We start from the raw sequence: 13,128 nt of genomic DNA, 5'->3' as shown, positions 1-13,128 counted from the left end.
AGCCCATTCTATTCTAAATATGGATAGATCCTATCCCTCAATACCTTCTCCAGCAACTTTCCAACCACTGATATCAGGCTCACTGGTTTGTAGTTACCCAGAATATCCCTTCTACCCTTCTTTACAGGGGGACAAAAGAGCAATCCTCCAATCTTCCGGCACCTCATCTGCATTTAAGCATACCATAAAGACATGTGTCAGGGCTCCAGCTATTTCCTCTCTCGCCTCCCTCAGCAACCTGGGATACATCCCATCCGGTCCTGGGAATTTGTCCACCTTAATAACCTCTAGCCTAGCCAACACATCTTCCCTATTTATGCCAATGTGATCCAGACTAATCAAACTTCTATCTCTAATCTCAAGATTCATTATGTTCCTCCCCTCAGTGAACACTGATGCAAAGTAATCATTCAGAATCTCACCCATTCTCTCAGGTTCCACACACAGCCTTCTTTCGTTATCCTTTAGTGGACCAATCCTTTCTCTAGTTACCCACTTGTTTCTTATATAAGAATAAAATGCTTTGAGATTCTCTTTAATTCTGCTCACTAAAGCTATTTCATGACCCCTTTTAGCCCATTTGATTCCTTGTTTAAGACTTGTTCTACTCTTCCGATATTCTTCCAAAGCCTGTTCTGCTCTTAGCTGCCTCAACCTTATGTATGCTTCCCTTTTCCTCTTGACTAGTTGTACAATTTCTCCTGTCATCCACAGTTCACAAATCTTGCCCTTCCTATCATTTGCCTTCAACGGGGCATGTCTATCCTGCACTATCTTTGAAAGCGTCCCGCATCCCAAACGTAGACTTCCCTTCAAATAGCTGTGCCCAATCCACATTTCCAAGCTCCTGCCTAATTTTGAAATAATTGGCCTTGGCCCATTTTAGTATTCTTCCCTTAGAACCACTCTCTTCTTTATCTAGGAGTATTCTAAAACTTACAGAATTGTGGCCACTGTTCCCAAAGAAATCCCCCACCGCAACATCTACCACCTGGCCTGGCCCATTCCCTAGTACCAGGTCCAATATGGATGAGACTTCAGGCCAAAGTGGTCATGTTTTAGAAGTGACCTGAATAAAGAAAAGGGAGTGGTAAGCAGTTTCAGTTGAGTCTGACCTGACAAGAAGTTCAACAGGGAGCTGTGTGGAAACTTTCTTTTCTTCCCTTCAACCTGTAAGGAGATGTTTCATGTTTCGTGGTTTTTAAAGGAGTTTGCTTATTGGGACTGTTACGTATATTCGTAACAGCATAATTAAGTCTACTTGGATAGGCTAAGCTCTGTAGGGGGTTCTCTACACTGTTTCTTGTGTTTCACTGTGTAATTTTATGAATAAATGTTTGTCTGCTTTAAAAACCAGTAGTCAACCTAGCTATCTTACTCAATGTAACTTTCACTGTACATTTACTGAAACCAACTGCAAAGTTATGGTCTGGAGCTGCCTACTTAAGAATGTTTTGAGTGGTCTGGCTTAGTCCATAATATAAGGTATAGAACACAACTGTTCCCATTGCTAAATCAATATTAAGTGAACCTAGCTGCAAGATGACTCTGTCAGGTGAAAAGATTATCAAAATTACACTATTTTTCAAGCCATATTTGAGGCAGTTACCATCCCAAGACTCATCTGCAAAATCTACAATTTGGGTCTAGGATTTAATTCACTTAATTTCCTTTAAAAACATAAATGGGCCAGTAAAGGTGGAGAAATTAAATGGAGAAGGAGAATGTGGAGGGGGAAAGATTACTCCTTACTTACGTTCACAAACAGCTCTTAGAGGTGACCAAGTTGAATTTTCCCTGCAGGTTATATGTTTTGAACCTCCTTCTTGAAATGTATATCCTGGGAAACACTTATAAGCAAGTATTGTACCCACAGGAGAGGTGGTCTGAGGATTTTCTGGTGAGCCATTTTCTAAAATCGGAGGTTTTCCACAATCACCTGTAAACAAACAAAAAAAGTTCAACAAGTCTCCTTTCTGTTTAAAAAAATCATTAATAATACACAAAATAGAAACCATCTCCCTAAAAATCTGAAATGTCAAGTGCTGGAATTTTTCAATATTTTAAACAACCGAACTTAAATTTTCTCACCAAATTCAAGTTCATTTAAATTGACATTTTAACGATGTTCCCTTGATTAGGAGACAAAAAACTGACTATTCTCTTTAGAAGATCTTCTATTTATTTAGCATGGTTTAACATGTATCCCAAGATACTTTATATGACCAATAAAAACCAACAAACGGCTGAAGGACACAATCAAGTTAAGCAATACAATAATTGACCAAGAATTACAATGGCTACAAGTGTAGGTAAGAACATTGACATTCTGTGGCCAGTTACTCACCTTCTGACTCTCAAATATATGTCCATTATGTGCAATGGATAAATCAGGAGTGTGATGAATACTTTCCACTTGCCTGGATGAATGTAATTCCAACATCACTCGAGAAGCTTGACATCATCCAAGACAAAGCAACTCACCTGATTGGGATCACACCTTCAACATCCATTCCCTCCACCAGCTGTAGTGTATAATATCCACAAGACACGCTGCTACAATGCACTAATGCTTTTTTGACAGTATCTTACAAAAAAAACCATCTTGAAGAAATTAGAACATAATGTTTAATGGGAAGGGCATCAACTGCAAGCTCCTTTCCAAGCTGTATACCATCCTAACTTAGAAAAATAGTCCCTTTATAGTCTGGGATCAAAATTCTGAAACTCTTTCGCATTGTGGGTTACCAGCAGTGATGCTAGATTTGGGTTCCACCAGAGCAGTTTCTCACCTCGCCTTGGTTCAAACATGGACAGAGTTGACGATGACTACTCTGGACACCAGTCCACATTTGACTGAACACCGCATCAAGGAGCCCTAGAAAACCTACAGAGGAAACTCTCCACTGGTTGGAATCTTATTGTTGGAGCCCGATCATTTTCTTTCCAGGTCATTATGGTAGCAACTCCCCAGGGAATGTTTCTTAAAATAAAAATGTGCAGGGATGTTATAAGACATCTCTGGAACAGGTGAGACTTGAACCCCAACTCAGAGGCAGGGACACTGCCATTGCACCACAAGAGTCCAAATTTCTCAGGCTAGGATCCTAGACCAATTATCATGAGCTGTTTCATTGCTTACCTTTACTTCATAAGCTCAGAAGGGAGATTGTTCAGCAGCATTTGTTACTCCTCAGATATTGAGGCAGTCTTTGTCCATGTTTTGCTGCACTTGCAATGTTCAATTTTTATTTGGCCAGAAGACCAACACAGAACATGAAAGAACAGTACTTGGTGCAGATTTATGATGCAGAGCTTTGTATGATATCAGATTTATTGTAAATAAAATTTACTGAATGGTTAAGGATACTATTAACATTCAAACAAATGTAAAAGTTAACTAGGAGAAAGTGAGGACTGCAGGTGCTGGAGTAGCAGAGTTGAAAAATGTCGTGCTGGAAAAACACAGCAGGCCAGGCAGCATCCGAGGAGCAGGAGAATCGACATTTCGGGCATAAGACTCCTGAGGAAGGTCTTATGCCCAAATCGTCAATTCTCCTGCTCCTCAGATGCTGCCTAGCCTGCTGTGTTTTTCCAGCACGACATTTTTCAATGTAAAAGTTAAACCTATTTCATAGTTCAATGCTTGATTGGTTTCTGTTACTCTTTAATATTACCACCTTCAAGAGCAACTAGGTGGAGCCAATAATTGTTGCCCAGCCAAATCCCATGAGAAAATAAAAGATACAGCTGGAAGGAATACAAATCAGAGGGGTCATTTTAACTTTCCATGGCAGAAATAATAAGTCACTTAACAATTGCCTGAAAGTTTATTCATCCACTTAGTAGGTACTCAGAAAGGGACATTAAATGAGCTGTTCTTCTGGAGTGGTGGCAAGGAAACATATGGAACAACAGTTTTAAAAAACCCACAAGCCATGGCCGACATTAGTAAAATTACGATTTATTTTAAAAAATAAAATTAAATTACAAAGTTATTGTGGCTTTTTTTTGGCCAGTTGGAGATGGTGGAAAATGGATGGGGCTTAGAAGTGGCCCAGTCAGCAGTATTTTTAAAAAGGTTTCAATGGGAAGCCTGAAAGTACCAGTTGATTTGAGATCAGGGAGAAAACGAGGCAGCAACAGGTTAACATTGAGAAAATCAGGTTTTAAAAAAGGTAACCAAATAAGATGGGCAAGGTGATTTGCCCCAAATTCTGGCACTGATCTGAAATGCATTGTTATGCCAGAGTTTCATAACATCCAATTTAATCTACATGACTGCGATAATCGCCAGTGACCTTTGAGCAAAGGCAAATAGGTGTTCCAAGTCAAATCAGACTCAAAATTTTAAACTCTCCATAGTTTCTGCAGACTTGCTGACAATTTTTTCCAAGCAATCTAAAATTTAAAAAAGGATCTTTAGTATCAACAATATTCCATTTGAAATAAATCTCTGAAGTTCAGTTGTTCTTTATATAAAAAAGACAAGGATCCTCCACAACCTAACACAAGTCAGGCTATCAGCCTCAGGTGTTAAAATGAGAAAAGGTGTACATGAAGTTCCCAGTATGTATGGATATTGACTCACATAGTAGTAAACAGTACATGGGGAATTTTTTTAAAAACACCAGCACTAATTATCGATTTACTTGAATCGAAAAGTGAAAAATGTGATGATTTGGAGATGCTGGTGTTGGACTGGGGTGTGCAAAGTTAACATCACACATCACCAGATTATATCCAACATGTTTATTTGGAAGCACTAGCTTTCAAAATACTGCTCTTTCCAAATAAACCTGTTGTACTATAACCTGGTGTTGTGTGATTCTTAACTTTGAAAAAAAAGTTAGTCATTTAAAAAATGAATAAGCAGATTAAGTAGCATCTGTGACCAGGTTTCCTCCCACAGTCCAAAAATGTGCACCTTAGGTGAATTGGCCATGCTAACTTGCCCGTAGTTAAGTGAAGAGGTAATTGTAGGTCTGGGTGGGTTGCTCTTCGGAGGGTCGGTGTGGACTTGTTGGGCCGAAGGGCCTGCTTCCACACTGTAAGTAATCTAATCAGAAACGTTAATGTACGTTTCCATGATGTTCTTTCATTAGATGTGGCTAGCAACATGAGAGCTCAGAGTAATGTACTTGGAATATACTTACTTGCAAAGTTTAGTATCAATAAAACAACTTTACTAAATCGGGCGTTAAACATTGAATTTATATCAAAGCAAGGTTCCATCCCTTAAAACATCATGTTTTTAGTCAGAAATAATTCGCGTGAAATGAAACCTGCATATGGTCAGAAATAAGTCTTTCCCATCGAATGCTATCTTTGAATTTTGAACCTCTCGACAAAACAGATCCGGAGTCCATAACTGACGGAACCAAAAGCAGAGAGGATGATATCACGTTCATTTCGCGCGGACCTGGTCTCTCCCCTTAACATTCATTCCAATTCCCACACTCCAAACATAGTGCAGACACCCCACTCGCCTCTCGCCGGAGATTAATCCTAAACCCCACACTGTGAACACAGCACAGACCTGATCTCTCCGAACCAATTCCGAGCAAGGACACCCTGAGCCGGTGCTGTAAATGCGCCCTCCCGCTAATTCTCAGCACAGGCCAGAAGAGTTAAAGAGGATCCGGGGCGCTGCTTACCGGTCACGCGAGCCACCCAGACCGCCATGAGAGCCAAGAGCAGCCTCTCCGAAACTTTCTCCATTGTTAATATTCAAGAAAACGTTTCTCCCAGTGACACTGGAAACTTTAAGCTTTCACAATTATATTCCTCTTGTGAAACGGTGCTGCTCTCCCGTAAATACACAACGAATGTCTCTGCTGACCGCTCTATGATTCAGATGAAAACAATGACTGCAGGTACTGGAAAAGCACAGCAGTTCAGGCAGTATCCGAGGAGCGGTAAAATCGACCTTTGGGTCAAAAGTCCTTCATCCTACTCTATTATTCAGACTGCTTCTCGTAGTCCCCACCCTCCTCACACCTACAGACAGCGAGGGAAATGCTGAGCAATCTTTTGATCAGTCAATTGGCTTTTCTCCAGGAACTTACTTGGAACATTACACCATTGTGATATTTTTGTTTGATTCTGAAAGGTAAGACATAAATGAAAGGATTAACTAAATACCACAAGTGGCTCTAATTTGATGCGGAGGTGCCGGTGTTGAACTGGGGTGAACGAAGTTAAAAATCACACAACACCAGGTTATAGTCCAACAGGGATATTTTCAAGTAGAAGCTGTCGGAGCACTGTTCCTTCGTCAGGTCGCTAGTGGGGCAGGATCACAGAACACAGAATTTATAGTAAAAGATCAAAGTGTCATACAACTGGTTCTTATTGGAATATCATTTCACTTGTATCACCTACAGTGTTCCCCAAGGGAAAAGTTCTGTGATATGAATGGAAACAAAGCACAAAGAGTGACACTGTCATTCCCATTGGGTGTGATAATGAGTCACTGAACTGAAAACATAATTTTGGAATAGAGATTAGCATTTCAGTATGAGCCTAATCAAAATCTATTTAAGAGTCATACAGCATGGACAACTCATCCAGGCCAACCAGGTTTCCTCATCTGAACCCGTCCCATTTGCCAGCACTTGGCCCATATCTCTCTAAACCTTTCCTATCCGTGTACCTGTCCAAATGTCTTTTAAATATTGTAATTGTATTTACCTCTACCGATTCCTCTGACAACTTGTTCTATTCAAGCACCACCCTCTGTGTGAAAAAGTTGTGCCTCAGGTCCCTTTTAAATCTTTTTCTCCTCACCTTAAATCTCTGCCCTCTAGTTTTGGAGTGCCCTGCTCTGGGTAAAAGACTGTGTCTATTCACCCTCATGATTTAATAAACCTCTTAATGGTCACCCCCACAGCCTCTGAAGTTCCAGGAAAAATAGTTCCAGCCTATCCATCATCTCCACATAGCTCAGACCCTCCACCTCTAGCAATATCCTTGCAAATTATTTGTACCCTTTTCAGTTTAATAACATCCTTCTTATAGCATGGTGTCCAGAAGTGTACACAGTATTTTAAATGTGGCCTTACCAATGTAAAGCTGTAACATGACATCCCAACAACTGTACTCAATGCTCTGACTCAAAAATTGTAGCAGTGGAAAAGCACAGCAGTTCAGACAGCATCCGAGGAGCAGGAGAGTTAATGTTTCAGGCATAAGCCCTTCATTCCTGATGAAGGGCTAATGCCCGAACCATCAACTCTCCTGCTCCTCGGATGCTTTCTGACCTGCTATGCTTTTTCAGTGCCACACTTTTTGGCTCTGATCTCCAGCATCTGCAGTCCTCACTTTCTCAATACTCTGACTAATGAAGTCAAGTTAGGAGGAATGGGATACAGAATTGGCTGACTGAAAGATGACAGTGAGTGTAGTAGATGGAAAGTGTTCCATCTGGGTGACCAGTTGTGCCCCACAGGGATCTGTTCTCAGGCCTCTGATTTTAGTAATTTTTATAAATGACTTGGATGAAGAAGTGGAACGGTGATGTTATAGATAGTGTCGAGGGCTATTGCAGGCTACAACAAGACATTGACAGCATGCAGAGCTGGGGTGAGAAGTGTCAGATGGAGCTTAACCTGGATAAAAGGGAAGTGATTCATTTTGGAAGGTTGAATTTGAATGCTGAATACAGGGTTAAGGACAGGATTCTTGGCAATGTGGAGGAACAGACAGATCTTGGTGTCCATGATAGGGTTGTTAAGAAAAAATATGGTATTTTGGCTTTCATTAACAGGGGGATTGAGTTTAAGAGCTGCAAAGTTTTGCTGTAGCTCTATTAAACCTTGGTTCGACCGCACTTGCAATATTGAGTCCAGTTCTGTTCACCTCATTATAGGAATGATGTAGATGCTTTAGAGAGGGTGCAGAGGAGATTTACCAGGATGCTGCCTGGATTGGAGGGCAATGCTATTTTATGAAGAGAGGTTGAGTGAGCTAGGAAGAGAAGAAGGAAGAGAGGTAATTTAATAGAGGTGTACAAGGTATAGAAAGAGTAGATAGCCAGATACTTTTCCCCAAGGCAGAAATGGCTGTCACGAGGGGTCATAATTTTAATGTGATAAGAAGAAGGTAAAGGGACGATATCAGAGATAAGCTCTTTATGCAGAGTGTGGTGGGTGTGTGGAATGCACTGCCAGTGGGGATAGTAGAGTCAGAGACATTAGGGACATTTAAGCGACAACTGGACAAACACATGGACGACAGTAAGTTGAGGTGTTAGGTTGATCCTAGATTAAGATAAATGCTCAGCACAACATTGTGAGCCAAAGGGCCTGTACTGTGCTGCAATGTTCTATGTTCCATATGTTCATGCATACCAAATGCTTTCCTCACCACGCTGTCCACCAATTATGCTACCTTCAAGGAACTATATACCTGTACCACTAGGTTTCTCTGTTTCACAACATTCCGCAAAACCTAAACGTTGACTGTGTAAATCCTGTCCTGGTTTATCTTACCAAAATGCAAATACTCGCATTTCTCTGAAGTAAAGTCCAACTGCTATTCCTCAGCCCACTGCCTCAGTACATCAAGATCCCATCCTACCCTTAGACAATCTCCCTCACTGTCCACTATACCATCAATTTTTTTGTAGGATCTGGAATCTTACTAACCACATCTCCTATATTCTCATCCAAATTGTTCACATAAATAAGGAAGAACAGTGGACTCAGCATTGATCCTTGCAACACACCACTGGACACAGGCTTCCAGTCTCCTATTGTCAAGCCAGTTTTGGATCCAAATGGCTAGCTATCCCTGGATCCCAAGTAATCTAACTTTACTAACCAGTCTACTATGCAAGACCTTGTCAACTGCTTTGCCTTCACCTATCTCCTTGGTCACCTCTCCAAAAAACTCAATCAAATTTGTGAGACGCTATTACCCACAAGGCCATGCTTACTATCTCCAATCAGTCCTGACCTTTCTGAAGGCATTTAGATCCTGTCTTTCAGAGTACTCTCCAGCAACTTTCCCACCATTTGACGTTAAGCTTATTGGTATGTAGGTCCCTAGCTTTTCCTTGCAGCCTTTCTTAAATAATGGCACAACATTAGTCACTCTGCAGTCTTCCAGCACCTCATTCTAGATACAAATATCTCTGGTAGGGGTGCTACAATTTCCTGATGAAGGGCTTATGCCCGAAACGTCGAATTTCCTATTCCTTGGATGCTGCCTGACCTGCTGTGCTTTAACCAGCAACACATTTTCAACTGTGATCTCCAGCATCTGCAGACCTCACTTTTTACTCGTGCTACAATTTCTTCCCTGGTTTCCCACAATGTCCCGGGATACACTTAGAGTCATAAAGTCATAGAGCTGGACAGCACGGAAACAGACTCTTTGGTCCAGCTCGACCATGCGCACCAAATTTTAAATCGATCTAATCTCATTTACCAGCATTTGGCCCATCAACCCTTCCTATTCATATACCCATCCAGATGCCTTTCAAATGTTGTAATTATACCAGCCTCCATCACTTCTTCTGGCAGCTCATTCCATATACACACCACCCTCTGTGTGAAAATGTTGCCCTTAGGTCTCCATTCAATCTTTCCCCTCTCAACTTAAACCTATGCCCTCTAATTTTGGACTCTCCACACCAAGGAAAAGACTTTGGCTATTCTCTCTTTCTATGTCCTTCATGATTTTATAAATCTCTATAAGGTCACCCCTTAGCAACTGACATTCTAGGGAAACAGCCCTAGCCTGTTCAACCTGTCCCCACAACTCAAAACCTCCAACCCTTTTAATCTTTTCTGAACCCTTTCAAGTTTCACAACATCCTTCCTCGAGCAGTGAGACCAGAATTCAAATTATTCCAGAAGTGATGTAACTGGTGTCCTGTACAGTTGCAACATGACCCCCCAAATCCTATACTCAATGTACTGACCAATAAATGCAAACATACCAAACACCTTCTTCATTATCCTGTCTACCTGCAACTCCACTTTTAAGGAAATATGAAACAGAATCTCAATCAAATTGCAACATTAAGAATCTTGAACTCGACTGTTCAACTACCAATGTCAACATTATCTGTAGCCTCCACTGCAATGACCACAATACTCAGCTATCTATTTTTCATGAACAATTCAGATTGATTGTGTATTTTGTTAAAATTATCTCTTTTACTCAAATCTTATTGGCCTCCATTTGCAGCAGCAGGAGCGGTGAGAGTGACGACTGGGAGGCTGCCAGGAAGGTAAATTTTCCTCTTAAATACTTACATCGTGAATAGGCTGAGTGAAGGCTCAACAGGAGGGGAAGTGGACATGAGGATTGGTGGGCATGTGAACTGATATATATGGGCTGTGGCTAAACCCCAGACACCACATGAGTAGTGTCTGTCACCCATCCTCCTCCTCTACTCAAAAGATAAGACTGTGTAGAGGGTTGGTAAGGTAGGACTTTTTGGGGGGGTTTTTCCCTCATTTATTCAATCTCTCTTGGCAAGTTAGAGCAGAGGTGATGGAGGCTAGGGCAGTTGCATTCTCCTCTTGCAGGATGTGGGAGGTAAGGATGAAGGGTGATAGAGAGGGGTTATAGGGAGATGGTCACACCAAAGGTACAGGATAAAGGTAGCTGGGTAACCTTCAGGCGAGGAAAAAGGAATAGGGAGACTGTGCAGGGACCTTCTGTGGCTGTGCCCCCCAATAATAAGTATACCATTTTGGATAGTGTTGGGAGGTGGGGCACCTACCAGGAAAAAGCCACAGTAGCCAAGTTTCTCAGTGGTTCAGAAGGGAAGGGAAGAGAATAGGAGAGCTAAAGTGATAGGAGATTCAATCAGGAAAAGAGCAGAGAGCAGATTCTGTGGTCCCGAGCTGAACTTCCGGATGGTATGTTGCTTCCCAGATGTCAGAGTCATGGATGTCTCGGATTGAATCTACAGGATTCTTAAGGGAGAGGGAGATCAGCCAGAAATTGTGGTACACATTGGTACCATTGACATAGGTGTGGAAAGGGAGGAGGACCTGAAAAGGGAATATAGTGAGTTAGGTTGGAAGCTAGAAGGCAGGATGAACAGTGTAAACTCAGGATTGCTGTTAGTCCTGCATGCTAAAGAGGCTAGGAATAGACAGCGAGTGCAGATGAACATGTGGCTGCAGGGCTGGTGTTGGAGGGAGGGCTTCAGATATGTAGATCATTGGGATGCCTTCTGGGGAAGGTGGGGTCTGTGCAAGAAGGACAGGTTGCACCTGAACTGGAGAGACACCAATATCTTGGGCAGGAGGTTTGCTGGAGCTCTTCAGGAGGGTTTAAATTAGATTGGCGGAGGAGTTGGGAACCTGAGCTATGGATCAGATGATGCAGTTGGTAGTGAACAACCAGATACAGTATGCAGAGAGTCTCTGAAGAGTGATAGGCACTTGATAGGGCAAAGGTGTATTCAGAGTGATGGGTCGAAATGTGTCTATTTTAATGCAACAAGTATCAGGAATAAGGGTGTCAAACTCAGAGCATGGATCAAGACTTGAGGCTATGATGTTGTGGCCATTACTGAGACTTGGATATCACAGGAACAGGATTGGTTGTTGGATGTTCCAGGGTTTAGATGTTTCAAAAGGAATTTCTTGGGGGGGCGGGGAGGAGTGGGCGATGGTGGTGGTTGTAATGGAGGTAAAAGAGGCATTGCTAATCAGGGAGAGTATTATAGCTGCAGAAATGGAGGTCATCGGTCATCAATTAGGTTTTGGTTATAGAGTCAGTTTGGGTGGAAGTCAGAAACAGGAAAGGAGCAGTCACTTTATTTGGAGTTTTCGATAGGCCCCCCAATAGCAACAGTGACACAGAGGGGCAGATTGGGAGGCAAATTTTGGAAAGGTGCAGAAGTAACAGATCTGTTGTCATGGGTGACTTTAACTTCACTAATATTGACTGGAACCTAATTAGTTCAAATAGTTTGGATGAAGCAGTTCTTGTCAGGTGTGTTCAGAAAGGTTCCTGACGGAATATGTATATAGGCCGACTGGGGGTGGGGGGTAGGGGTGTGTGCACAACCATACTGGATTTCATGCTTGGCAACAAATCTTGCCAGGTGTCAGATCTCTTGGTGGGAGAGCATTTCCATTACAGTGATCACAACTTCCTGACACTTAGTATCATCATGGAGAGGGATAGGAGCAGACGGTATGAAAACGTTTTTAATTGTGGAAGGGGGAATTACAATGCTCCTGGCAGGAACTGGGGCACCTAAAATGGGTTCTGATGTTCTCAGGGAAATGCACTACAGAAATGTGGGGGTTGTATGGGAAGCACTTGCATGTAGTGCTGGATACATTTGTCCCACTGAAGCAAGGGAGGGATTTTAGATTGAAAGAACCTTGGGTAACAAGGGATGTGGAACATCTAGTCAATTGGAAGAAAGAAGCTTACTTAAGGTTGAGAAGACAAGGATCAGACAGGGCTTTGGAGGGTTACAAAGTAGCTAGGAAGGAACTGAAGAATGGACTTCGGAGAGCTAGAAGGGGACATGAAAAAGCTTTAGCAGGCAGGATGAAGGAAAACCCTAAGGCATTCTACACTTATGAGAGGAACAAAAGGGTGAACAAGAGTGAAGGTATGGCTGATCTGAAGGGAACTTGCCTCTGGAGTCGAACGAAGTAGGGGACGTCCTGAATGAATACTTTGCTTCAGGATTCACTCTGAGAGGGACCTTGACATTTCTGAGGACAGTGTGAAACAGACTGACATGCTAGGACAGGTTGATGTTAGGAAGGAAGATGTGCTGAACATTTTGAAAAATATAAGGATAGATAAGTCTGCTGGGCTAGATAGAATATAACCTAGGATGTTGCACAAAGTGAGGGAAGAGATTGATGCACCTTTGGCAATGATCCTTGCACCCTCACTGTCCACTGGAGTATTGCGAGATGATTGGAGGGCGGCAAATGTTATTCCCTTGTTCAAGAAAAGGAATAGGGATAACCCTGAGAATTACAGACCAGTCAGTCTTACATCAGTGGTGGGCAAAGAATTGGCGAGGATTCTGAGAGACAGGATTCATGATTACTTGGAAAACCTTTATTTGATTACAGATAATCAGCATGGCTTTGTGAGGCGCAGGTCATGCCTCACAAACCTTATTGA

At 42.1% G+C, this 13,128-nt stretch overlaps 1 protein-coding gene across 1 annotated transcript in view; it reads right to left on the bottom strand.

The window, feature by feature from the left end:
- Positions 1–6,147, bottom strand: part of LOC132828173 (sushi, von Willebrand factor type A, EGF and pentraxin domain-containing protein 1-like) — a 47,025-nt gene extending 40,878 nt beyond the window's left edge. The window contains exons 1-2 of the mRNA XM_060845105.1: positions 5,658–6,147; positions 1,757–1,939 (exon numbers count right to left, since the gene is read on the bottom strand). Of these exons, the coding sequence (XP_060701088.1) occupies positions 1,757–1,939; positions 5,658–5,721 (247 nt within the window). The 5' untranslated portion in view covers positions 5,722–6,147. The remainder of the gene's footprint in view (positions 1–1,756; positions 1,940–5,657) is intronic.
- Between the last annotated feature and the right edge of the window lie 6,981 nt (positions 6,148–13,128).

The sequence above is a fragment of the Hemiscyllium ocellatum genome, chromosome 26, assembly GCF_020745735.1.
Source record: "Hemiscyllium ocellatum isolate sHemOce1 chromosome 26, sHemOce1.pat.X.cur, whole genome shotgun sequence".
Classification (NCBI taxonomy): domain Eukaryota; kingdom Metazoa; phylum Chordata; class Chondrichthyes; order Orectolobiformes; family Hemiscylliidae; genus Hemiscyllium; species Hemiscyllium ocellatum.
This window is presented reverse-complemented; position numbering and strand designations above follow the sequence as displayed.